At 34.4% G+C, this 27,505-nt stretch overlaps 1 protein-coding gene across 1 annotated transcript in view; it reads left to right on the top strand.

Moving 5' to 3' along the window:
- ARL15 (ADP ribosylation factor like GTPase 15) overlaps positions 1–27,505 on the top strand; it is a 393,951-nt gene that overhangs the window by 146,842 nt on the left and 219,604 nt on the right. Inside the window, exon 3 of the mRNA XM_063087339.1 lies at positions 1,543–1,602. Coding sequence (XP_062943409.1) covers positions 1,543–1,602 — 60 coding nt within the window. The remainder of the gene's footprint in view (positions 1–1,542; positions 1,603–27,505) is intronic.

Raw genomic sequence — 27,505 nt, 5'->3', positions numbered from 1 at the left:
GTCTACCTAATGATTAAATTATCAACAAAAAAACATCGATTGAAATATAATGCCAACAATCATATACTGTATGTTTATTGTATACCAGGCACTGTGATAAACACAATACACATAATACTTCATCCTTGAGGTAGATGTTATTAATCCTGTTTTACAGATGAGGATGCCAACGCTAGTAGGTTGCCCACAGTCACAGACCTTATACATGACCGAGCTAGAATTTAAACCTAGTTCTGTCTGACTTCAAAGTCAATTCTTCAACTATTATACGATATTGCCTTACATGGAAGGAAGGTAATGTATATATTACTAGTGTACTGGGACAGCATGCAGCGAAGGAGTGCAAAATATAGGCCAGACTAAAGAAGGTTCATATTGATTTCCTTTTCTTATAAAGCAAAGCAAAATTATGTAAAAGAATTGTTATCCACAGCATACTTTATGTATCTTTATGTACCTTTTCACGTTTCCAGACACCTGTCATAACTTGCTTCAAGTAAAAAGTATTTGTGTGTTGTGTTCTTTACTCTATTGATAATCTCTTGAAAAGGAAACTGTGTTTGATTCATCTTGTAATTCTACATAGTAAATAATGCTTAAAACTTTAAATGGAATAGATGCTCAGAAACTACTGATAAATTAACTTTTAAAAATGAGGGACTTTTAATTGAAAAAGAAATACAAGTACATGGCTGAACAGTCAAATGAAATAAAAGAATCTCCCTCCTGTTTAAGACTTCCAGATCCTAAGTTCTCCTGAGAGTCCTTACTAGTTCTAGTTCCTTGTGGATCCTTTAAAAAATATTGAGTGTAGATATTTGCACATGTGTGTATGTGTATGGGTATATGCACACTCACATATGTTGCAACTGAATTGTTTGCCTTGAGTGGTAAAAGTTAATTCCTAAATACATCATTAATCATAGAGCTATATACTTTATGTATTTTTTCTAATACAAATATTTTATTACATGTATTTTATAATGATTGTGCATGAATGGATAATTGTGATTGTATTTTTAAGAAATATGTATTTATGGCATATTAACCATGTCCTTAAAAGAAAAAAAACTAACATAAATATTATGTAATTCTAATGTAAGATGGTTTTAATTTAAATACCTTACTTTCTAGGGTTGCTGACTTATATATGAGAAAAATCATAAGACCTTAACTTTAGGAATTAGATGCAAATATCCCTGTAGATTTAATATTTTATTTGAAATTTCTCTGTACTCCTACAGGTCTTTCTTACAGTAGGTAAAATTTGCATAGTGACATTACATATTGAAAAAAAGACAATATTTGAAGAAAAGGGGACAGCGTTATATTATGGTGTAATACACAACTGTTGTGAAAAATGGTAGAAGGAAATATTGGGTTGTCAGTTTATTTTGTTATGTATGTGTTTCTAGTATTAATATGAGCTATGAAAAAATAAGTCTTAAGATGCTCAAATCCTTTTTTCTAGGCAGATTAAGTATTTTAATTTAAAAGTTAAGTTGCTAATTCTTTCTTTATGTTTTTGTTTTCTAATTTTAGGTTTTAGTATAAAAGCAGTGCCATTCCAGAATGCCATCTTGAATGTAAAAGAACTCGGAGGTATAACATTTAAAATCATTTCTATGTCTGGCCTTAACTTCACTTATTTGGTACTAATGTGTTACATATAATTAAAATGTAATGATAATGAATTCTAGCAGGTGATTTATTTTTACCTTTTCTCCTGATAATATATTTTCTAGAAATATTTTCTTCTCTTTATATATGTTTTAAGAGTTCTAAGTAATGTAAACTTAGTTTTCTTTTCTATGAATCAAAGAACTGCACTGCTATTGGCAATCATATCCTATACTCATTGGTGTTACTTATTCAGAAAATTTATTCTTGAATGAAACATATGAAGAGAATTTTAATATAATGATTGAAAGATAAACTACACAGAGCAAAGAACTGTATTTTAGAGTAGTGTGTATTTATGCTGCAGGTTTTATTGTATTAGATCTTCTTAGAATGTATTTGTTTTGTTAATAAATCTTTTCCAATAGTTTCTTTGCTGGCCAAGCACATTTATTGGATAGGCTGTACCCTAATCCATATATCACTCAGTCTTTCATTACAGTCTCTGTCTGGCATTTTTTGGTTGTGTTTTATGTCAGTCAGGGTCTTAACCCATGTAAATAGATTAACAAAGAAATCAGTCATTTCAGTGAACCTACTAAATTCTCTAATGGCACAGGAAAATTGAAAGTGCACTGGAGTTCAGTATAATATTGGTGAATTTAATGACTTAGAAAGAAGTTCTCTTCAATCTCTATAATTACGTTCTGATACTAACCTTACCCTACTTTTTCTTTTTTTCTTCTTCTTTAAGGTCATTCTAATTGAGACCTGTTTTTCAGTTTGATAAAAGATGAAGTACCAACTTCATCCGTTTTTATGGTATTTGGTACTGTCTTGTTTTTAATAAAGTATTGACTGATCTTTTCAGGTGTCTGTTTTTAGAGCACTATGTCTAGGACAGGTTTGCTTCTGTCAGTCTGTTTTATAGGTACCTTTGGATTTTATAGCTTTAATATTTAAAACAACCATAATTGATAAATTCTGATTTTTCTTTAAGACAGTTAGTTTTCTCATTTTGAGTCCAAAAAGCATGAAACATCAATGTTCTTTTAATACAATAATTTGTCTATGCAAAGTTTTTAAAACTGTGTTCTGTTAGGCTGAATCCTTTAACATTACTTTGTGGCTTCTGGTCACTGTTTGCTCCTCACCAACAATAATATTACTTATTATTTTAAAATCAGAGATATTTTCAAGCCAGAGAACATATTATAAAAATCCATGGAATCAAAATGTATGGTTTGAGAATTCTATTGGTTTTAATATGGTTGGTACTTAGTATTTTATTATTAGGCTGGACAAGAAACTTTCATTGAACGTTCTCCAGGTGTAAGATACTGTTGATTAATTAATAGGGCATTTATTACATATGCTGTTTAATTGGGTGAAATAAATAGTGAATGTATCTGGACAATTAAAAAGTGAACACTTCAAGGAATTTATTGTCACCTTAGAGCTTTGCTGCCAAAATTAAGTACAATAAAAGATCAAGTTAGAGGATTAGGGGTATATAAGGTGGGAATAGATCTGTTCCCAAGCAAGGTTTAATTTTGCTGAAAGAACTGTGCTGACAATTGCTGAAATGGAAATTACAATGGAGAGGATCTCATAGAGTTTGGTGGTAATTTTTTTAGATTGTACCTATTCTATGATGAGGCTGAGAGATGTAGGTAAAAGACAGAGCCTCAGGGATTGGAGCAGAAACATTAGTTCTAGGTTAATGATATGTGGGTTTTTGGCATACATTAGGTTGAAGAGCAGATTTCCATCCAAAACACAGATTTCTTTACCCCCTCAACATTAATAGCTCTGTTTTAGTTGAGAGACTGTCTCAAAGAAAAAATGACTTTCTGAGTAGAATCTAATTGTGTATCCTGTATCTCATGCTCAGAGGCAAGCAATGGAGGGAATTAATTCTTTGATTGTTCATTCACTAATTCATTTTAGTGAATTAAAATTTCATTTTAGTGAAAGTTTGTTTATTCAAAAATTTTTTGAGACAGGGTACTAGGTTATGTCTCATCCAAGAATGTATAAAAAGCTAGGCTAACACATATAAAGAAAGTGTAGCTTTCCTAATATTTTAAGTATATCCTAGGTACCAAGAGGATCATCCCAATATAAAATGTGTAGTATTTGGGGAGAATTATGACCTACTGAAATCAAGTTGTCTGAGAAGGAGTTGCTTGACTGAGAATTTCTAAGTTCAGGAGGAAAGAGTTGAGTGTTTCAAGATCAATGTATGACAATATGAAATCTTTATTCACCAGTGGCGTGTTACTCAGAAGACAGGTTAGTCAGAGTTCAATCAGATTGTCAATCCGGGGCTGAGCCCGTGGCGCACTCGGTAGCGTGCTGCGCTAGCAGCGCGGCGACGCTTCCGCCGCCGCGGGTTCAGATCCTATATAAGGATGAGCGGTGCACTCCCTGGCTGAGCGCTGGTCACGAAAAAAAAAAAAAAAAAAAGATTGTCAATCCAAGGAAAAATTCTGAATTCAAGGGAGAAAGTCAAGAAGGTAGGTAGTAATGATAGATAGTCAGGATAATGAGGAGGGCTAACTGAGGAATGCCCAGATAGTTATACTTATCCTGGGGTTAATTCAGGAGAATGGCATGGCCTCTGTTCCTCCCTGTTAATGTCCTTCCTCTCTACCCCTTTCAGTTCCAGGGCTCTCCATCATTCCCCTTCCCAACCTCTTACTACATTTCTCACTTCTTCAAAATAGAAGAAGGCATGAACGTGTGTGTGTTCATTACCTAGTAAGAAGAAATGGTATGGGATGAAATAACAATGAGCAGTGGAGTTGAATTTAATGGAAGTCACTTTGGGAGGATCTTAATAAACTGCTTTTGCATACATACTTGATATATGTTTGTGTGTGTATATATATGTGTTAAGTATATAATATATTGTATATAAGTAGATAATTCTATGCTCTTATCAATTTTCTATTTTATGAAGATGTTTCCATCTCTTTTACCTAAAAATTCTTGTAATTCTCATTCACATCCATTCCTTTTCATGTAGTATTCTCCTCCCATTTACTCAGTATTCTACCACAATTAATTGTGTGTATGGCATGATCCTAGGGACTGGAATCAGAGATTTAAGACACAGCCCCTTTCTTCAAGAAATTCATGGTTCAGTGATGGAGACATCCATGAAAAAGAATACAGAAAATTAGTGAAATTTTTGAAAGTAATGAAATTAAGGGAGAAAAATGTAAGTATAAAAGTACAAGGTAGTCCAGCCTAGTGGTATGGTGGACCAGTTCTGTTTTTGCTATTTTAAGAATGGCTTGTGCTCCTCAACTTACCTCTTAACACTCACCAGACTGATTATGCTTATCTTTATGTGAAATTGGAACTCTAAATTTTCTTCTATTTTTCCTCTGTTCCCTTTTCTCAACCCCCATCTTTTCAACTTCATGCCTAAAGAATAGAAGCTATTATTATTTCACAGATAATGAGACACCGGAAACCACGACACAGAGAGACTGAGTGACATGACCAAGGTTCTTCAGAGAAAGAGGTGGGAATCGATCTGAGCACTTGTGCTTAACCAGTGTCCTCTGGGCATAAAACATTTTACCGAGTGCCTGGCACGAGGGAAGTACTCCCACATGGTATCAGATGCTGCTTTTGTCATTACTATCTGCATAATTTAAAGTCTTCACTTGTTGCTATTTTTTTCATTAACACTGTATTGATAAAAACACCATATTGATAAAACATGAACACCTTACTCTTTGTTCAAAAACTTTTATAGGACTTAATCTCTGATTGCAGCTGTTTTTTTCATTTATTTTCTCTCCTTTTTAGAGGTCTTCCAGATCAAACTCTTATTGAGTTATGGTTCTGACTACTAGCCCTGTAGTCATGCTTTTCTTCTTTGATTTCTTCAAGACTGCCTTCTCAAAGTCTTACCTCTTCCTTCCAGACTATCTAGAAACTTCCACAAGCATTCCATTTTCATATTCTTTTATTCTTTCTTATTCACTCATTCAACAAATATTTACTGAGTACATATTATACGCTAGGCTCAGTCCTAGGAAGTTGTGGTGATTATAGTGTCAAGACAGACACTGTCTATGCATAGACCAGGTAATAGATGCTAAGGAAATCTCTTATGTACTTAACTTCTCTCTCCTTGATTTAAGCCAAATAGTACTTCCTATAGGCCTAGGAAGGTATTTCCTAACACTGTTCATAAGACTGAGTGTTAGTTTTGATCCCTGTAAAGTACATTCCATAGTATTGCTCAGTGAATATTTTTTTCCTACATATGAGAGCACTTCAAAAAGTTCACAGAAAAATAGAATTAAAAGATTGAAATACTTTCATATTTTTTCATTCAGGAGATTTTTGTGGAAGCTAATTGAATCCCTTCTCTTGTAATTTTAATTAATCACTGTCTTGCTCTATTTTATTTTTATTTTTCTGGATGTGCAAAAGACACCTAGCAGAGATCCTAGATGGACAGATGGAATAATCTTTCAAAGACTTTTCCTGTCTCCTAGTAACTTGTTTTAAAGCCCAGTCATTCTGTATGATTCTAGGCAAGTCCACCTTCCTGTATCTCCATTCCCTTATCTCTAAAATGTAGTGATAGTAGTTCCTATGCCATATAATCCTTGTGACGACTAAATTGGTTAATGCAGGTCATGTATTTAGCATTTTCCTGTCCCTTAGCTAACATTATGGAAGATTTACTTGTATTATTTGTAATGTAATTACACTCAACACCCTCCCTCACAAGACCTCTTTCAATAAAGCTTTTTTCCCAGTGTCTCTATAAATAACACAAATCACATATTGTTTTCTCTCTTTGTGATCATGCCTCTCTCCCTTTTAAACAAGATTATCTTTTCCTTCATTGTGTTATACCTGTTTAATCCAAAAAGCCACTGGAAAGGGACTTCATCAGAGTTTTTTGTTTATATAGCTAGCATAGTTTTGGCACTCCATATAAGTTAATACTAAATGTTTTTGTGTTTCTCCACTTTACAACCTTTCCTTCTGTTTTCAGATTTCACGTGAAAAATCTCTTCTATCATTGCCTCTTAATTGCTTTCTTTTTCTATTTGGCTTATGTACTTTATCCACATTACTAAGGTGAGTGAAGCATCTTGCATCTAGCTGAGTTGAAAGCAGTCATCCACACTGCAGTAACATCACAGCTCTGATAATTTTTCATTTTAGAAATTTTCAGTTCTTAAATCCACAAACAGAATTTTGTGCATTGTTGGATGTTTTTCTCTTGATTTTGAAATTTTATATGTGAATTGAAAGGATCCAGAGATAACAATTTCATTTTTTAACATGTTTGGTTTGTTATCACTTATTGATAAAGATCCAGACTTCATAATAGTACCTAACTGAATTCTGGAACCATGATTGGTTTTGTTAAATGACTGTTTTTTTCCCTCTAATATTCTAATGAGTTATGTCCCCCATCCCCATTCCTGGTCACTATCCCTACCCAATACCCTCTGGTAGTCTTGTCTTTAGAGTTGACACTGGGAAAGGCATGGAAAAGCCGAAAAGCAGTTAGCTATCTTTTATGCTTCAGTATTCACTGCTGCTAGTTGTCAATCAAAAGGAAAAAATTCATAAAGATTTTTTGTACATAATTTTAATTTTTTTTTTTCCTCTACAAAGAACTTTTTTAGAAGGCATGAGGGTAGTGTGGAAAGTGCAAGTTGTGTTCATTTACTCTTTTACTTCAGCCCTTGCAATAGTGATTGAATGATTTTTGAGGATTGTCAGCTAAGCCATTTTTTAAAAGGTTGCTTCTTTCAGCAGCCAAGCTGTTATATGAAACAGATGTTGACTCTGTCCTGTTTCTTTGTTTGCCTGGAGGAATACGCCTCCTCATAGTGAAAGGTGCTGTTTGTTTGTATCCTGCTAGTTATCTTTGGGTGCCGTTAATCTGTCCAGGTTATTTGCATTTCTTAATTTCTCCAGAAACTATACAGGGCAAACTTCTTGTCAGGCAACCCGGGGAGCACTACTGCCTGTTTCTTTTAATTTCTGCCTTTTGTATCATTTGATGTCTTTCATCAAAATAAAGCTTTCTTCCTTTAGAGTCTCCTTTTAGTAAAACTTAACTTTGGAAGGAATGGTAGCTCTAATTTTTTTCTGATGCATTCTCATAATCCTATGTATGTTACGTATTATCCCCTCCATATCCCCAATACCACCTCTCAGTAGAAAAAAATCAAGCTAAATACTTATGAATTTATTGTAAGCACTGGCTCTGAGAGTCATGCTATACTACAAAGACAGAGGAGGAGTAAAGACATTATAAACCAATACTTTGGTTGTGTGTTAGAAACAGTATAGGCAGACAGAGTTGCAGAGATTATTGTTAGCACATTGCTTTGAAGGACAGGTGGAGTTGTAGATATTTCTTGCTGGTGTATGAGAGGGCAGCTTGCCATTCGAAAACTGTTTTAGACTTATCTAGACATGGCAACTATGGGAGAGGTGGCAAGAAACCATGTCCCAGGCCAAGGAAAATGATAGCACAGGAGGGCTCAAGTAAGACCATCTCCTCAGAATACCTTATGACCATACTATGAGTAAATTACAGGCAGCTACACACAAGTAAATGTGCATATTCTGTATTGGTTGTATAATTATAAGGAAGAAATGTGGTTCAGCAAGTAGAGTGTAGCCTCAAGACATTCAGCCACTCTTTGCATTTGAACTTCTTCTTGTTTTCTTATTTGTAAAATATAAGTTTTAATAAATCACCTCTATTTATTTCCCAAGGGATTGGGCTGGAAGAGAAAAGTTAAATGCCTAAAGCTCCTCAAGAGAGATGCTTTAAGAATAGACAGTGGTATTTCTATTAATTCTCTTTTTATAGTGGATGTAGTGTGATATGTAATAATGAATGATTGAAACTTCTTGATATAGTATTGTTTCCTTATCTAGGAAAAGAACTAGACCTCTCTGGAGTGGGAAGAGCTGTTAACTCCTGCCTCCCTGAGCTGCGTACTTTCTCATTTAAGCTTAGGCTATACTAGGGGAAATGATATTGGTATAAAGCCAAGTCACTTGGATGTGAGTTAAAAGGCCACAGCTATCTGAATTGGTTGAACAGGATCCCAGGGTGGTGGTGTTCAAGCGTTTTTTACACTTGCTAAGGGAAAATTGAGCCAAACAGTCAGCAGAGCCAAATAAATGAATCTAGGGGCCCAGAAGTCTGTTCTGGCTGATGTAGACCTGAATTTAATTTTTGTTTTCTTCTAGAGAAGTACCCTAAGAAATTTTTAAAAATCTGTCTTCCCAGTCGTCGTCTAGTATAGCAATTAACAGTCTGCATCTTCTAAGACTGTACATACAGAAACTAGTTTCCTGGCCTTTTGACAACCCTGGCAATAGAGATTTCATGTGCCTCTGAAGGCTGCTGCTACAAACACTGTTTTCGTCTTTGGGGGCAGTCAGGTCATTTCATATCTTCCAGCTCTACCAAACTTACTCACAGAACATTTGTGTTAAGTTTTTAGCTTAACTTTCTATCCCTCACAAGAGAATAAGTATTTCTGTTTCTCCCAAGGGTTGCCATAATAGCAACTAATTTTCATTGTGTATTTGGTTTCAGTGTGGTATTGCAGCAACAGCCCTGGAAGTCACGAGATCTGTGTTTTCCTCTAACAAAACAAGCCATGGGACACTGAGCAAGGCACTTAATTTTTCCAAGTCTCCATTCTTTTTAGCAGTGGAGGATGCTGATAACTGGTTTCCTGTTTGAATATAACATCACTAGAGTGTTTTTATCTATAAACTTATAATATCAACTTCACTTTGTCCCCTGCGAATCAAAGCGCCTGCCTCTAACCACTGTACAGGATTATATAGCATTGTTTGCTCTATTTTCCTTTCATCCTGACTTCCTCAATTATTATTTTTTTATACAGTAGACATTTGTATGTCTCAAAGCTTTTTTTGTGTAGTGTGAAGCAGGATACAAATACATAAAATAACATGTAACTAAATACTACCTTAATGTTCCTATCGCTGTGCAGTTTATTTTGAGAAGCGTTATAGTCTGGTATGATAAGTATGAAAACAGGATTGAGTACAAGATGCAACTGAGATCACATAGAAAGACAAAGGGGGAATCTAGGAAAAGGAATAGATGGGACTAAAGTCATGGTGGTGACAGCAGATTTGGTTTATAGATGGGACAAGATTGGAGAGTTATGAAGCATTGAAAAACATACCATAATCTTAAGCGTTCACTGTAATGTAGTATAACATGTATCAGCACTTTCAGGTTGGAGGGAAATTTGCTAGATGATGCCCCAAGATGCTAGAGTAATGCTGGACCCTTCAGAAACAAAACATGTTTTATTATTGTTTAATTCATTTCAGTGAATATTTAATGAATAGCAACTATATATGTCTGGACTGAGGATATATTTCCAGCCCTGTCCCCCCCCCCCCCACACACACGTACAGACTTGAGATGCTTTGAGCCCATTTCTTTCGATATTTTGGTGGGAGAGTTATGTTGGCCACAATGATTATGGGAATTCTCAGAAAAAATTGAACTTTATCAAATTCCTATAATTGGAATGGCATTTTGACAACTGTTGAAAAGGTAATATGTTTGTAGCCATTCAGCACTTACCAGAGTAGGTTGATTCACCCAAAGTGGAATAAAATAGATCTGGGTAGTGTTTTTTTGAGGGATCACAAATATATCACTTTTAATTTCTTGAGGTCCAAAGCATTGTCAAAAGACTCTATTGAAGATGCTCAATAATTATAATTTTGAAATTCAGTGATATTTACAGCATCATTGTGAGAGGTAGTAATGTGAAGAATTTATTGTGTAAAGTTTATTATCATTTTTTAATACGTATGTGTGAAGCTCTTAAACTTAATCTTACGTGAACTTTCATACACTTACACGATTGACTGTTGAAAGTTGATTTTTTTATATGTGTCTATTCTCCTTCCCTGGCCAAAATCCCATGATATGACAAAAAATTATCAGAAAACAAACTAACAAACAACAAATTAAATCGATAACAAAGGTAGATTTAAATCTACAGCAAAGAAAGGAAAAGCAAGGCAAAGCTTGAGATTCAGGCAATGGAAACATGAAATAGAAGGGGAATTCATCAGGATTATTAATCAAAGAGCTCATCAGAGTTATTAATTGGAGCTCTACATTTGGAGCTGTGCCTTTATTTTTCTTTTCTCCTGTGTTAAATAGTGGGTAGCAGCTGTGTTTACCCACGAACTAAATCCTTGAGTGTGGGTGCTAGACCCAAAGAGGTAGGGCAGTGCCTCAGTAATGTACTGACTGCCAGGTGGGTTAGGAAGCCCACACACACAGGAGACAAGCCGCTTGTCTGTCCCCATTAATCACTGAAAACAGGCAATGGTAAACAAAAGAACTGGCAAAGAGAGATTCTCAAACAAAAGGTGAGCATATAATTATGACACAACACAATATGAAGAAAATCAATGGCATGAAAGAAAGATACCCAATCAAAACTTGGAAGAAAAAATATTCAAGGATCTAGAAGTAATAGAATGATCAGAAGAAGACACTCAGAGATGTAGAAAGATTTTGTATTCATGAAAAAGAATCAAATGCACAATTTAGGAATTTAAAATTTGACTTTAAAGTTTAAAAGGAAAATGTCTGCTGACACAACTCAGATGTGAATTAGTGAAACTAAAGATTGAGCTGGGGAATTTCCTCAGAATGCCATGTGAAAGGAATACATTGGAAGTATGAGAGAGAATTGGAGATATAGGGAATAGTTACAAAAGTTACAGCATTTCTCTAACAAGAGATATAAAAAGAGAAAACAGGAACTGGAAAGGATAAAATTATCAAAGAAATAATAGGAAAAAAGCCTCAAAAATGGAAAAAAAAAAAAAGTATTCAGATTGAATGAGCCCTCTGAGTGCCAAGTATAATTAATAGGAAAAGACCCATATCTAGATGTATTGTGAAGAAAAAGAAGCCATTAATTATAATCACACACACACACTAACATTTCTAGTTTCAACATGGGGAGATGACAGGTTCAAGTAAAGAGAGAGAAGCATAGAAGTATATTATATTCTTTTCTTTCTTAGGGTATAAATCGTAAATAACAAAAGAAAAATTGAAGTTTAAATATGTTTTAAAGGTAATTAAGGGTAAATATGACAATAAAAGTAGGATATATTCATAAGTGCATTTTTAAGAAAGTTCTGAAAGGTTACATATTAAGCTTATGTAATAAATTATTTTAGGGAATGGAGTGAGAATTTCCTAGGATTAAATACAATTTTTTATTTATCTGTATTGCATGAACTTTTTTCCATGAGAACTTTTTTCTTTTAAAGAATGAAATTTTTTAGGAAAGGAAATACACTATAAGGAAAGAAAGCAAAGGATGTTTGATAAACCATTAAAACTCAAAAAAGAAAGAAAGAAAACAAAACAACTAATAAAAAGTTACAACATAGAAAATATCTATACATATGTCAATAATCATAATGAATGTATATAGCTTTAATTCCACTTTGATAATTTGGGTGGCATAAATATAACACTTATATTCTATATTTGATGACAAGAGATACTTCTATAATGAAAACTGTAGGAAGGTAAAAATAATGGAATAGAAAAGATACCGTTAAAAAGGCCATTGGGAAGAAAGTACTTAGCTTAATAGTAATATCAGATGAAATGATATTCAAAGCAAAGATCATTAAGTAGAAAAAAAAAAGATTCTTGTTGATATACTAAGATAACTAAGTAATCATTAATCTTTAAATATTTACATAATTCCAAACTGTATAAAGCTAAACCTAAGAAATGTAAGAAAAGGCCAACAGATCCATAATCAGAGGAACTTAGTCCTACTTCCCGAAGAAGACAGCAGATCAAATAAATAAAAACATGTAAAGGATTTAACCAGCCAATTAACAAACTTAAGCTAATTGATAATATATTTTTGTACTCAAATAGAAAATATGTTCTTTTGAAATACACATAATTTTTACACATGTATATGTGTATATGTGTTTTCTGATTAAAATCTAGTAAAATTAGAAATTAATAACAAATAGACAAAAATAATGACACATCAAACAAGATTTAAAAGTACTCTAACCTTGTACCACATACAAAAATTAAATCAAAATGGATCCTATATCTAAATTTAAAACCTAAAACTATACACCTTCTAGCAGAAAACATACAAGAAAATCTTTGTGACCTTGGGTTAAGCAAAGATTTCTTAGACATTAAAACATGATCCAAAAAGAAAAATTAGTAAATTGGATTTTATAATACTTTATAATATATGTCATATAGTATATAATATATATAATACTATATAATACTGGATTTTTGCTTTTTGAAAGACAAGCTATAAACTAAGAAAACATTATTTGCAAATCATGATAAAGGACTTATATCCAGAATATGTAGAGAACACTCAGAATTCAACATTGAGAAAATAAACAATGCAATTAAAAAGGAGCAAAAGATTTGAACACATATTTTATATATATAAAAAAAAGAGATGGTAAATAAGCACATGCGAAGATGCTCAGCATCATTAGTGATTAGGGAAATAAAAATCAAAACCACTACACATCTATTAGAATGTCTAAAATTAAAAAGCCTGACCATATCAAGCATTGGCAAGGACGTAGAACTGGAACTCTCATACACTGCCAGTAGAAGTGTAAAGTGGTAGCACCACCTTGCAAATTAGATGGGCAGTCTCTGAAAAAAGAAAATGCACACCAGTCTTATAATCAAGCCATTTCACTCTTAGGAGAAACAAAAACTTAAGTTCATACAAAATCCTGTACACAAGTGTTTGTAGCAACTTTATTTGTAATACTACAAAACTGGAAGCAACCCAAATGTTATCAATTGGTCGATAGCTAAACAAATTGTGGTACATCCATTTAGTGGAGTACTATTAAGCAGCAAAAACAGATGAGCTGTTGATACATGCAACAACGTGGATGGATCTCAAAACACTGAAGCAGAGTGAAAGAAGCTAGATAAAATAGTGTTCTCATACTGGGATAAATCTGTTTCTTATTTATATAAAGTTCTAGAAAATACAGACTAATACTTAGTGACAGTAAGGTCAGTGATTATCTAGGGATGGGGGAAAGGAGACAAGGGTAGGGGTGAAAGAGAAGGATTAAAAAGGTCATGAGAAAACTTTTGAGGTGATGGATACACATATTATCCTGATTGCGGTATTTTTCACAATGCGTACAAAGGTCAAAACCTGTCAACTTGTACACATTAAATATGTACAGTTTATTATATGTCCATTTTACCACAGTAAAACTAGTAAGAATGTTCTATGTTCTTTGAAAAGATAAACTTCTAATCATGTCAGGTTAAACAGCACTGAAAGTATGTTTTGTGGGGGACTTTTGGCCCTTTTCTTGGACAGCTTTCAAGTGAAAAGTTTATTTTAGATAGACTAAGGTAAAATCCATAGCTTGGGATAACTATTAAGCTTGATAACTGCCTGACTAGGAAAAAACTCAGAAAGAAAAATATCAATTTCTGGATAATCATATGAGTATGTAACTGAATTATTAAGGTTAAATACAAGTATGTAAGCACTTAAAACTCAAAGATTAAGATGTTATCAAATCCATCAGTTTAATATGTAGATTTTTAAAATCTCAACACTAATTAAAAAGGATGGATCAGTCTGTGTACCATGGTGCTCAACAAAGAAACGTGTAAGACAATTCATTTTACAAAGATTGAGAGATTTCTCACTAATCCAGTTGTGGTTCATTCCATAGGATACTCCAAACCATAGTGATAGAATTTTCTCTCCCCAACCTTAGCAGTTATATTTATAACTATTTGTGTTGGTGACTCTGCAATTGGCAAAATGCAGGTCATATAGAAAGGAGCAGGTTGGGGGCTGGCCGGTTAACTCAGTTGGTTAGAGCATGGCCAGTTAACTCAATTGGTTAGAGCATGGTGCTGATAACACCAAGGTCCAGGGTTCAATCCCCCCATACTGGCCAGTCACCAAAAAAAAAAAAAAAAGAAAAGAAAAAGAAAAAGTAGGAGGTTGGGGGAAAAAACAATAATGACACTAAGGTGAAAATATATTAGAAGCCATCTGCTTCCAAAACACAGTAGAATGATTAGTATTTTAAAAGTCTATTTGTGTGTGCGTGTGTGTGAGAAATACCTTTTTTTGTTGTTCAGGAATCTTTGCAGCTTCAAATCATCTTCTTAGGCTGATGTTCTACAAGTCTGATGCTATCTAGACTGTACTTCTACTCTGGTTAAAGTTTTCCAACCAGATCTTATTTTGGCATAAAACATAGTGTATTTTTCATTCATATTTTTCCTTGTGTCCATTTTCGAAGTCTCTGCAAATTGCCTGGTTGAGATTGTTATTGTCATATTTTTTCTGTAATAATACTCTGTTCACAATATTCTAAGAGGACAGAATGTAAATTTGTTATCTCTCTCTGTACTTGGCCATCCATGATCTCCATAGAATGGTGGCCACTGCTACCATATTCTTTCTCCTTAAGGTGGGGGTAGATTTTAAATTTGGTGTGTGTATATATGTATACCTTATCTCAAAATCATAGTTGGTGGCACAACCAGAGCTAGTGATGAGATTACCATATTATTTAACAGTTCATACTTTAGGGACCAGAGACAGGCCTTTCCTTGTTCCAGTTTTCTTCCTTTTTCTTCCAGTCCTCTAAATACATTTAGACAGCAATTAAGTTACCTCTTACCAATTAGATTGAATCTCAGTAAATTAGGATGGACTAGTACAATACAGGAAGTTAAAAATGGAGAGCCACACTTCTTGGGGGCTTCGTTGTCAGACTAGCATGGGCCTATAAGATAATAGGCAGATACATGAAATTTTTTAAATGTGGCTTTCTTTGACGCTGTTACTCTTTTATATATAGTTGTCTATTTTGCAAACATTTTTCAAACTGTAGGGCTAAGTTATCTCTACTTGAACAGATGAAAATCTGCTTACATGGTGATGTGTTAAGATCCAAAATGATTATGCTTTAAATTTAGAAATGTAGAAAAGATACCTAAAGTCTTTAGGTGTATATCTGAACAGACTTAAAACAAAATTTCCTTAGTCATTTTTTATTCTGCGTGGATCCATGAAAATTAAGACACTCAGGCTGTGAAACCTTGAAAACGTTTGACTATATAGTCGTCTTAATTGGAATGAGAATGATGACCAGCAGCAGCATCTAAAATTTCAAAGATGAAACGTAGATTACTCACCCTACCCCAAATTGGTAAATACTCCTCTGTTTTCTTATGATTCTATCAAAGGCTTGTTTTCTCTTTCTGAGTTGGTTGTGTGTGTAAGTATTATGGAGTTTAGTTTAACTCTTGCTACAGATTTTTAAGACAACACACAAAAAAAATTAATTACACTAGGGGATTTTTGACACAGGTGTAACAGGAATAATATTGTGAATAAAGGACAGGGCAACAACTGAACACAAGAACCTTCTATTATGTGAAGTTCCTTATTTCTTCAAATCCTTGAAAGGACCCAGGAATGCATGTAGAAAAGGGAACTGAGAGGAAAAACCCCAAACCCACTGCCATGTTTCTACTTAACACAACGGGATACAATTCAGGGCAAATGAATGGGAACAACAAATTCCTCTGACTGAGGGCCTGATACCTAGCTCAAAGACCCTTTTTTCCACATATTTAACTATTATCAGCCTTTGCCATGGCTCATATTTAAAATCAAATCAAAACGAAACAAAATAAGGCAACTTTTTCTCCCTTCCCATTTTAGGGCTAAATGCCATCTTCTAGTCCTGTTCTAGGCAGGTGTGGTGTTTTGATGCTTTAAACCTTGGGATTTCTCCTTCATGTTAGTCCTTTTAGTTCATATATTAATCATCTTCTCGACCTCTCCTGATAGGAGTCGGAGGAGTGTTCTTTGTCCTTTTACTTCCAGGAACTGAAACAAATTACAGCTTTCCTCTTGGATGAAGCTTCCCACCCATGCCTTCTTTGTCCTTCATGTTTCTGAATTTTATTTCTCTCTTGTCAGTGGAGAAAAAAGGAAAAAATAACATCAAAGAACTATACCACTTTACCTCGATTCTTTCATTCTAATCTGAAAGAGATTATAATATAATTGTTTTGGGATTCTTTGTTTCAGTTAATTTCTGCTCTTCTCTAAACTGATCTGCTCAATTTGAGTCTAAAGGTATTTAAAAAAAACATTTGCATGAGGGAATGAGGAGTTTTATCTACCAAAGCTTTTGTCAGAGACCAATGGTCACTCTTCTTCCAATACTTTAAGACATGATTTAATAAAATGGAGGCGTTTGAAAACAAAGTTATATTATGGTTTTCCTTTTATTGGATAAAAGGAAATCCTATTTGTACTGTCTTATGCAGGAAGCACTGAGTACAGTACCCAGATTTAAACAGCCTAAATAGTTTATTTCAATTTGATTATTTGTATGTAATATACTGTTAGAAAGAATTCTCTGCTGATGTGGTTCTGGAGTTTCGGTGAATGTGATTTTGACACCACCATGATACCTCACTATCATTATTATCCATGGACACTGTGCTTTTGGAAGAATCACTAGTGTCTAGTTATCTGTCATTTAAAATATTACTGAGATCCTCCTGTTTTAAGATGCATATTGTACTCTGCTCTAAGAAAACCCTATATGCAATAATACAGATTTATACAGTAGTAGGTTTTATTAAGTAATTTGAAGTATTATAAAAGAATTATTGGTTTTGTAAAAGGTTTCACTCCAAATTTTCTTTAAATATTGAAGTCCCAGTAACTTTTAAGTTATTTGATGTAGCTACGTATTTTTCTGTCCATTTCTAAGGCATAAATTGATTCTAAGATTCTCTTTTGTAAGTATTAGTCACTGTAATTTTCTTCTTGTAGTATCTCCTCATTCCACATTCCTTTAAAAAATTTCCTCTCTTGAAAGAATGCTAGTCCGTTTAATTGGGTTTCAAAAATCCCTGAAACCCACCATGTACAACTATCATATACAATTTTAATTTTACTTTAAATTTCTTTGGGAAGATTCTCTATAGGCTGTGAAACTAAAATCTTACATACTCCTTCATTTGTCATCTGCGACAAAATGCCTCTGAGAATGAACAAAAGAGCAAAGAAATAATGGGTACAAGATAATAAAATCTAGTACGTAACAGCATAGAAGATTTTGAGATGAAGCTCTTAGTCTTTTCTCTTCTTGTATCTTTGTATCTTGTATCATAATTACCACCCCAGTTCCATCTTGGTTTATTAATTAGAGAAGCTGAAATGTTAACCTTGTTTGGTAGTATAGCTGTTAATGTTTTTATGTGTACTATAGATTTTCAGTGTTCTTTCTTCTATTTTTCTTATGGTTTTTTTCCCTAGGTAGGCTAGGGCTGGGCTACCATTTTAAAGAGTTATCAACCGAGGACTGAAAAAAATTTGTGGCTTGCCAGATTATACCCCGGCAGTGGAAAGCCCCAGGGCAATACAGTGTGAGCCCTGTGGCAGAGAGGAGAGACTCTCAGAGGAACAAGTCCTCCTCACATAGCATCCCTGGGAATCTTGTCTAGGGAGTTCAATGGGGCAGGTCACAAGAGGAGGACACAAGGGGGCAAGGACAGCCATGTGCATCATTTGGCCCATGTGCTAACCATATGAAACCTTCTTTGGGACTGGAAAATGCCTGACATGGCTAACTAGAATATATGACTGCTGGTTGCTGGCACCATCCTTGTTTTTAATGTGCAGTGGCTGGTGTTGCACTGTTTGAACATTGCTGCAGATTACTGACCTGGGGCAGCCTGAAGAAAAAAGTTATCTACTGCAGTTTTGAATCAAATTTTAAAATAACAAAACATTTTAATATCTGTAGCTGGAAGGGAAATGTTTGGAACTATACAACTGTCAGGCAGGAGTGTAGTGACTGAAGAAAAGATGATTGTTGGGCCAGTTTTGGACGTAAACTGAACTATAAGCAGACTCTCCTGTCTAACTTCCCAGTAAAGTCAGAGGGGACAGTTCTGGCAGTACTATGGATTTGTATGCTGGGACAGATATAAACAGCAAAACTCTCAGCCCTGTGGCTATAAAAAGAAATATTTTTTGTGATATGTTCGTAGTTTAAGAGCAGGCTGTGAGTTTTGTTTAACATTTAATTCCTATGCAGTTCAAAAACCAGAATTTTATCTTCTGTGTGCTTAAGCTCTTTCAGATATTTTTATTGTGTAACATTTTCTCCAGATTTGTTTTTTAATGTATGGTTTTTTTTTTTTCTCACAATCAGTGTGTGTGAATCTTGACACTGTGATGCTGTTTCATGGTTTTAATTTGAATGTGAGTTGTTGCAGCTGGAAGCATATGATTAATGGCACAGACTTGTTTGTCACAAAAACACATGATGTTTTACATTTAGTCAAGATGCATTGAAAAAGTGACTTGCTTATATTTCAGTGGACATAGGTCACATTTTAATTTACTTTTGAATTCTGCTTATAATTTGAATTAATCTTAAGCATGCAGATATCTCTCTCTTGTGGTATAACTGGCTATTGAAGGAATTTGAAGGATGGTTAGAAAAATTACATATTAATATACATTGTCCATTGGGTAGCTAGTTTTTTTTGCTGAAACACTGTGTTAAATGAGTCAGTGAGTCTGGGAGTCAGTGTGCTAAAGATGGAGGGAATGGTTATAGAGTTTAGAAGTTTATTCTTCTTGATTGCTTACATATTTTTATATACGTTTGCAGTTTACCTGCACAATAGGGTGATGCTCTGGGTCACTCTTGCCTCCTGCCATCTTGGAGAGTTCTGACCCACATGAAACATGGCAGTGACTTACAGATCCTCTGCCATCACTCTGGAATCCTGAGTGGGTTATGGGTGCATTTGCTGCAGTGGTACGAGCCATCCTTCTCAGAAGCAGCCTCAGATATGCAGTCTTCTTTAGAAATGAGTCTTACAGGGCTGACCCCATGGCTCTGGCCGGTGCGCTCACTGGCTGAGCACGGTGCGGCCGGTCACAAAAAGACAAAAAAAAAATAAAAAAGAAATGAGTCTTACAAGTTATTTGAGGCCTATTATGGCATTGTATCCTCCATGTCGTAAAATATATGAAGCCATATGTATTAAATCAGGGGTTTCTTATTAAAACTTGTTACAACAAACAGGAATTTGCTGTTTTCACATCCCTGGTGTGTGACTGAACAGTCTCAAGTTGAGTACCTGCGTGGTGAGGAAGTCAGTGTCTCAGAGACCATGTATATATGCCAGATTTGAGGAGTTTTAATTATTACAACTTGTTTTAATTTACCAAAATCCAACGTTATGCTTTTTTGCTTAAATGGACCCCGTTCTGCTTTGTAGAGCTACACTAGCAAATATATTTTCCCTAGATAGAATTCAGAAACATGAGTCTTGCTATCATAGACCCTGAAAGATTGTTTTCCAATCTAAATATCTTTCATTTCTTCAGTCTGTTGTTCATATGATGTGTCTCCAGGTCTGTCACCATCCTGGTTGCCTTCCTCAAGTTTTAAATCATGGTGGTCCCTTGTAAAATGTGTGTCCAGCATTGTGATGCTCCAGATGTGGTCTGACCAATGACACTCATCTCTGTCCTTTCAGGCACAATATTTCTTTTAATACCAACAATACAAGTCACAGCACACTACTGGCTTATATTGGCTATGCTGTCAAAACACCCAGCTGTTCTTAGTAAGGTCTTTCCCACTCTCTTCTTCAACTGATTTTTTTTTTTTTTTAATTCCAACTACCAGACATTACTTATATCTCTATTAAATTTCATTGTGTAAACACTGGCTCATTGTTCCAGCTTGTCAGGACTTTCTGATTTTTTAAAAATTTTGTTATTCAACGTATTAGCAGTTTCTTTCAGCTTTGGGCTATCTATATATATTAAAACGATACATTCAAAATTTTTATTCAATTAAAATTTGTAAACATTAAATGGTCTACTCTGCGCTAGTCTCATTCTACCTGCTAGATGAGTAGAATGTAGTCATTCCTTCAGGGAGTTCACAAGCAATAGTGAATAATAGATATGTATCTATATAACTGTAATATGGTGTGATAATTACTGTAATAGAGTATGTGCAAAGTGCTGTGAGAGACAGTGTTGGTTGGAAATCATAGAAGACCCATCCCTTCTATGCTGGCACAGATCCGTGAATTTTGGGGTATGGCAGTTAAATCAGCTATAATGCTACCTAACTACTGCCACCTAATTTACTTTGCTTTCTTTTTTTGTTTCTTTCCCAAGAATACAAGAGACTTGTCAAATATTTTCCTGAAATGATCTCCTAACCTGTACTGTGGTGTTCCCAAAATGTACCAACCTGCAAGTCCAAAAGGAACAGAGAATAATTTAGAAAGAATTATTCTCAGTGAACCAATGGTGGTTCATGATGATCCCAGTTTTTAAATCTGAGGCAATATTTGCCTGTCGCCAATCTTCTGGTAACCTTCCCATTCTCCATGATTACATAACATTGCTTAGAGTGGTTTTGTGATGATCTTTGAGTTTTCTGCTATCTTGGTACGTAAATTGTCTGTACCTGGAGACTTGGATTAACTTACAGAAGCTTGATGCTCTCCCTCCTATCTTCAAATTTACCTCCCTCTTAACTCTTTCCAGATTAAAAATCATTCTTCTTATGCCCTGTCTGGCTTTTGTTTTTTTTTTTTGTTTGTTTGTTTTTTTGTGCTTATCTGTTCTTAATGTTTTTGCAAGTGTAAATTCATTTTAGCCTTTAGCCTTTCCTTTCTTATAATTTCATCCTCCTTTAACTATCTTTCTCTTTAGGATGACCAGTCATGGGTCATGGGCTGTTTTTTTCCTCCTTCTCTTCCTCTTATTATTAGGTTGAACTCCCATTTATTTATTTATTTTTGTCTTTTTCGTGACCGGCACTCAGCCAGTGAGTGCACCGGCCATTGCTATATAGGATCTGAACCCGCGGCAGGAGCGTTGCCGTGCTCCCAGCGCCGCACTCTCCCAAGTGCGCCACGGGCTCGGCCCTGAACTCCCATTTAAAGTCTAGGGTAAATGACCATTTTAAAAAAATAAATGGTAAGAGACCATTTATTATGAATAAATGGTAAGAGACCATTTATTATGAATAAATGGTAAGAGACCATTTATTATGAATAAATGGTAAGAGACCATTTATTATGGTCTCTAGGATAACACATCAACTATTTCTTCCTTGATGGTTACAATTAAATTCAGAGAGTTATACTTGTCATTGTTTTCTGAGACTCCATTGCTGTGAAATTGTCAACTGAATAGGTATAAATTTATCAGAACTGAGTATGTTATAGCAGCCATGTGTCTAAAGGCAGCTGCCTCTGTTATTGTGACTGTTAGTTGCAGTATGTCTGTTACCAAGACTGGACAAGTTATGTATTTGGCCATGAGCAGTACTTGTATCGGTACTGCCAACATTTACCACTTTGTCTCTCATTCTTGGGGTTCTATTGCTGACCTACTCTCCTTATCAACTCGTTTTTCTTAGTATATCTGTCAATATTGCTAATTCAGTCTGACTTATGGGGAATTTTGACACTTTAATATGGCTTGAAATTTTCTAATGATTAATGATAAAATAATTTAACTCTCAGTTTTTCTATGACCTTAGTAGGCACTTCCCAGGTCCCCTATATATCTATGTTGTTCTACATACTTTGATATAAGTCTGACACTTATGTATTTATCTGATTTTCTTCTAAAAGCATGTATTTTTATTGAGCTTTATTTCCTTAGATTAGATATTAAAAACAAAAGTCAGGATCATAACATTTTAAGGCTCTTTATACATAGTACAAAACCACTTTATAGAAAATTTACTTAGATTTACATTTCTATTAAGAATACTTTCTATTATCTTTATTATTGCATCTTTCTTATTGTTGCAGATCATCATTTAGATTTTTTTTAGGCAGTTGGATAAAGTGAAGAATGGTACCATATAATTTTAATTGGTATTTTTTTTTTTATAACTGAAACTAAATTTTTTTATGTTTGTATTTCCTTTGTAGTTGTTTGTGTCTATTGATCATTTTGCTCTTAAAAATATGGCCATTTTATAAACTAGTTATCCCAGATGAAATTTCAGGTTAAAGATTCCTTTGAGATTTCGGTTGGTAATTCATTAAAGTCATTAGTAAATTTGGAATGAATTGAGATATTTATTATGTTAAATTTAGAAATATATTTAATAAATGTGTTTATTATTAGGAAAGAATTGAAATATTATATTTATTATATGGTATGATTTTCATTTATGCAAAAATTTTGTATGTGTGTTTATGTGCACATTTGTGTTTATGTGTCCCTCATATAAATTTTGGGATTTTTTTCTGTATTAGCATATTTTGTAATTACATGGATTTTGTAAAAAAAAAAAAGTTTTTAAATGTAGTATCATAAAGATATTTGAAAACATTTTAATTTTGTTTCTAATTATCTAATGGAAACATATTATTAGTTAATTAGTTTTCCAGTTAATTTTCTTGGGTTTGTAGGTGTACAGTCATCTGCAAATAATGATCATTTTGTCTCCTTCTAGTAGAATACTATTACATCAGTTTCCTGCCTTATTGTATTGGTTAGAACTTTAAGAAAAGTGCTGAATAATTCTGGTTGTAGTGTAGCCACATTAATTTTTATATCGTCTGTACCTTGTATAGTAGCAGGCACATAAAATGTGCTTGGAAAATGTTTGCTTGAGTAAATTTTCCTGTCAAAGAGCATTGACTCTAGTAAACTAAAAATATTATGTGTAAGTAACAATAGTACCTAACAGAAAGTTATACATGACATTGAAAACAGTAGATAATAAACTACTCTGGTTCTTTAATGGTGGGAAAAAAAGTATATACAAATCCAATGACAGGAATGGTTTTGTGGCACAGATGGCATTTAATGCAGAACTTGAGAATAGATTATGCTTGAAAACATAGAGATAAGGAAAAGTGGATTCCTAGCAGAAGGAAAAATCATAAGCAGATGCAGCAGCAGTTGGGAAGCATGATCGGTGTAAGGCAAAAATGTGAGCAATTCATTTTGGCTGGTGTAAAGGTTCCATAAATGGTGTGGAAGGATTCCAGGTTAGAAAAGTCAGTTGGGTCAAATCATCAAGAGCCTTGAATGGCAGGTTAAATTCTTTGCACCAGTGCTTTCCAAGGTTTTTCATATTATCAGACACATTGAAAACGATAATATTTTAATAGTATATTAGGATAAACAGAAACTGCTTACTGCTAGAAGTGATGACAAGAGATAGAGGGAACATGCCCCAGGCACCACTAGACACCCCAAGGGTTGTAAGGATCTCAGCACATCTGTAATCCTTCCAAGGCACATCCATGTTAAGAAGAAGATAAGATTTGTAGTTTTAGATTTTATCTACACATATTTCCCTCTCAAATTCAATTTAAAGCTTTTTTGAGCTTTCTGCCCAGCAAATCACCTTCTCCCCTCCACAGATACATACAGACTCTTCCTTAAATGTACCACATGTGTATCTAGTTCTCAGTTCAAGTACTAAGAGTCCCATTCATTTACTTTTCCTTCAAAATTGTGGCTTTTAATTGAAAGAAGAGATGACAATCTACCCATGTCCCAAGTTTTTAAATTTCCTACCCAAGTTGTAGTCACCAAAGACAAATTCTAGATTTCTCAGGAGTGTATCCTTGCACTTGTTTTGCCCCCCTAGCTTTTGACTTTATGATCCTTTTGAAGAATAATTATATCTCAGTACTAATGCATTTGAATTTTACCCTGAAATTTTCTCAAGATTACCTACCTTTTTTGGTCACCCAAAAAGTGAATATGCCATTTCTGATAATTCTTTCAAGGAATAAATATATGGCTCTGAAATAATAATTAATCAAATTGTTACAGTTCAAATCTGAAAGAAACTATTGTAGACTAAGCAAAATTACCTTAACAAATAATTTTCTATTATAGGATTTCCCTTGATTAAAGAATTGATTTTAAATACCAAAATATCATAATTTGGTGGTGTTACTTATAACTTCATTGGCTGTTGCATTAGCAAAGAGGGTGCTTCTTGGAGCACTTTCTCTCTCTTGACATTTGCCAATTAAATTAAGAGTATAAAAATAGATTTTGATTGAATATTTTAAGAAATTTTAATGCTTAGAATGGGTCAAAAACGTTATTATTTGATTATAATTTCTTTTAGATGTAATGATACTTTGGTTATGTTTTTAAAAAGAATTTTTACCTTTTAGAGATAGATACCAAAATATTTAGAGATGAGATTATATGTCTGATATTTGCTTCAAAATAATGTGAAGGAGGAAGTGGGATGAGGCTGGATTCGCCAGGATAGATGGTTGTCAAGGCTGGGTGATAGCATTCCTCAAATTTTTCTGATTACATTTATTTTATTTTTTGGCAGTTGGCTGATAGGAGGATTTGAGCCTTGACCCTGGTGTTATCAACACCATGTTCTAAACAGCTGAGCTAACCAGCCATCCCTTCTGATTACATTTATATATTCAAAATTATTCATAATAATATAGGAAAATATCAAAAGTATAATGCATCATTTATTTGGTGAACATTAAAAACTGTGTAGTACCATCAAAGGGTGAGGGTGACTATTCCATGCTGCATTAAATCTGAACTGCTGTGTTTTTCATTTCTGTTCTTTGCCTTGTTTTTTTCATAGTTCTTGGTCTCTTCTTTCTCTTTCTTTTTTAATTTCTTAATTTCTTGATTTAGTTTCTAGCTTTCTCTTCTTGCTAGTGTCTAGGTGCCTGTCTCTGGTAGATTCTCTCCTCGGTCTCCCACATAGTGATGTACTACTTCTGATATGCTCTGAGTAGGGAGCAAAGAAACTGAGTGTTAGCACATTTTCCTCTAGGCAAGATTTCTCTGTGACCCTGAGGGACTTGTTTGAGTCTTAAGCATTTGAGCTTTAGGATGTTAATTTGGGGACATTTCTGTTGACTGCCCCATGGCTCCTAGTTTTCAGCTGTGTTCTAGATAATTGAGGTTTCTTATAAATGTTTAGATATATTGTACAATCAGCTATATATGTTAAGAAGTGCAAGGAAGGGATTTTTGTTTGTTTTTAATGAAGTGATAATGATGGTAATGAAATTTACCTTATTTATAACTCATTGAAAAGGAATTTAACTTTCCAGTTTTTATTATTACTTTAAGAATCAGAAGAGTAAGTATGCTTGTGTGGGAAATACTTGTGTTGCTCAGAAGTAGGTTGAAGCCTAAATGACATGGTGTTAGAAAGATATTATCAACTCAGTGAGCTGCTAGACTGTGAGCTCATGAGTCAGGCAGGGGTCATGTCTAATTGGTTTGCCACTGTATTCCTGATGTCCAGTTTTATGTCAGAAACATAGAAGCCACCCACTAAATATTTGTTAGTTGATTACATAAATAATAATATAAGTCAGATGGGTATTTTTGATTCTGCACACATGAATTGAGTGAAGATTATATTTTGGCTCCTATAGTAGCTACCTAAAATATCCAGAAGAATTGGTCTCAAAACATAAGTGCAGGAAGCTGTCAGCCCTTTGTAGTCATAAGGAACTGGGCAGGTAAAAACACATGCATTGTTATAAGTCAACTTCTTTAAATGAAAGAGATGTACAATGTTCTCTAGGATCACAATGGATAGGGAAAGCAATTTTATAAGAATAAAGTTAAGGAAGGCTTCACAGGGAGATGATGTTTGGATTCAGACTTGAAATGTGATAGGAATTATCTAAGTAAGCCATGCGTGAAGCAGAGGAAAATGCATGGTAGATGTTGTAGTCCATTTGTGCTGCTATAACAAAATACCTGAGTTGGTATTTATAATTTATAAAGAACAGAAAAATACTGGCTCAGGGTTCAGGAGACTGAGAAGTCTACAAGCATGGTGCTCACATATGGCAGGGGCGTTCTGTTGCCTCATCCCATGGCAGAAGGCAGAGGGGCAAGAGAGAGTGAGAGCAAGGCAGAAAGAGATTTGAATGCACAGCCTCAAACCTTTTTGTAATCAGCACTAATTCATTCATGAGAATGGAGCCTTCATGACCTAAACCCATTAGGCCCCACGTCCCAACACTGTTGCACTGGGGGGGGGGGGGTACTTTTAGACCATAGCAATGGAGTTTCAAAGTATCCAAGAGCTTGGCAGTTACAAGGGCTAGAGAGGAAGTGGTAAGTTTGGTGATTGATGATTGACCATTAAGAATAAGGGATGAGGATTTGAGAATGACTCTTTAGACTCACTTTTTGAATCTTGGCTGTCAATCCTCAAACAGGGAATTCAGGAGGCTGGGTTAGGAAACAGTGCATAGTAAGAAGGGTTTCATTTGAGAACAAGTTGAGTTTAAAATAACCTGAGGAATATCTAGAAGGGAATATATGATAGACAGTAAGACGTATTGGTGCTCAGGAGAATATTAGATGAGTGCATTTGAACTGAGTGTTTTAAGGATACTAGAAGTAGCTGAAACAATGTGAATGAAGACTTTCCCAAGAAGTTTACATAAAGAGAGAGGAAAGAAGCTGGTGAACAGAATTCTGGGGAATATCAACAGAGGTAATTCTTAGTTGGAGGTCTGTGCACTCTGAGGGCACAGACCATGTTTTCATTTTCTTATCTCTGGAGTACAGCACAGCATAATGCATGCCACCCAGTAAACCCTTGCAGCAATTTTTTTTTTTTAATATTGCCTTCGAAGGAAGCATTTTGAGAATGCAGTGAATACTGTTGACTAGAGCAGTAGTGGGTTGCCAGTTAGACCAATGAT

The sequence above is a fragment of the Cynocephalus volans genome, chromosome 2, assembly GCF_027409185.1.
Source record: "Cynocephalus volans isolate mCynVol1 chromosome 2, mCynVol1.pri, whole genome shotgun sequence".
Classification (NCBI taxonomy): Eukaryota; Metazoa; Chordata; class Mammalia; order Dermoptera; family Cynocephalidae; genus Cynocephalus; species Cynocephalus volans.
This window is presented reverse-complemented; position numbering and strand designations above follow the sequence as displayed.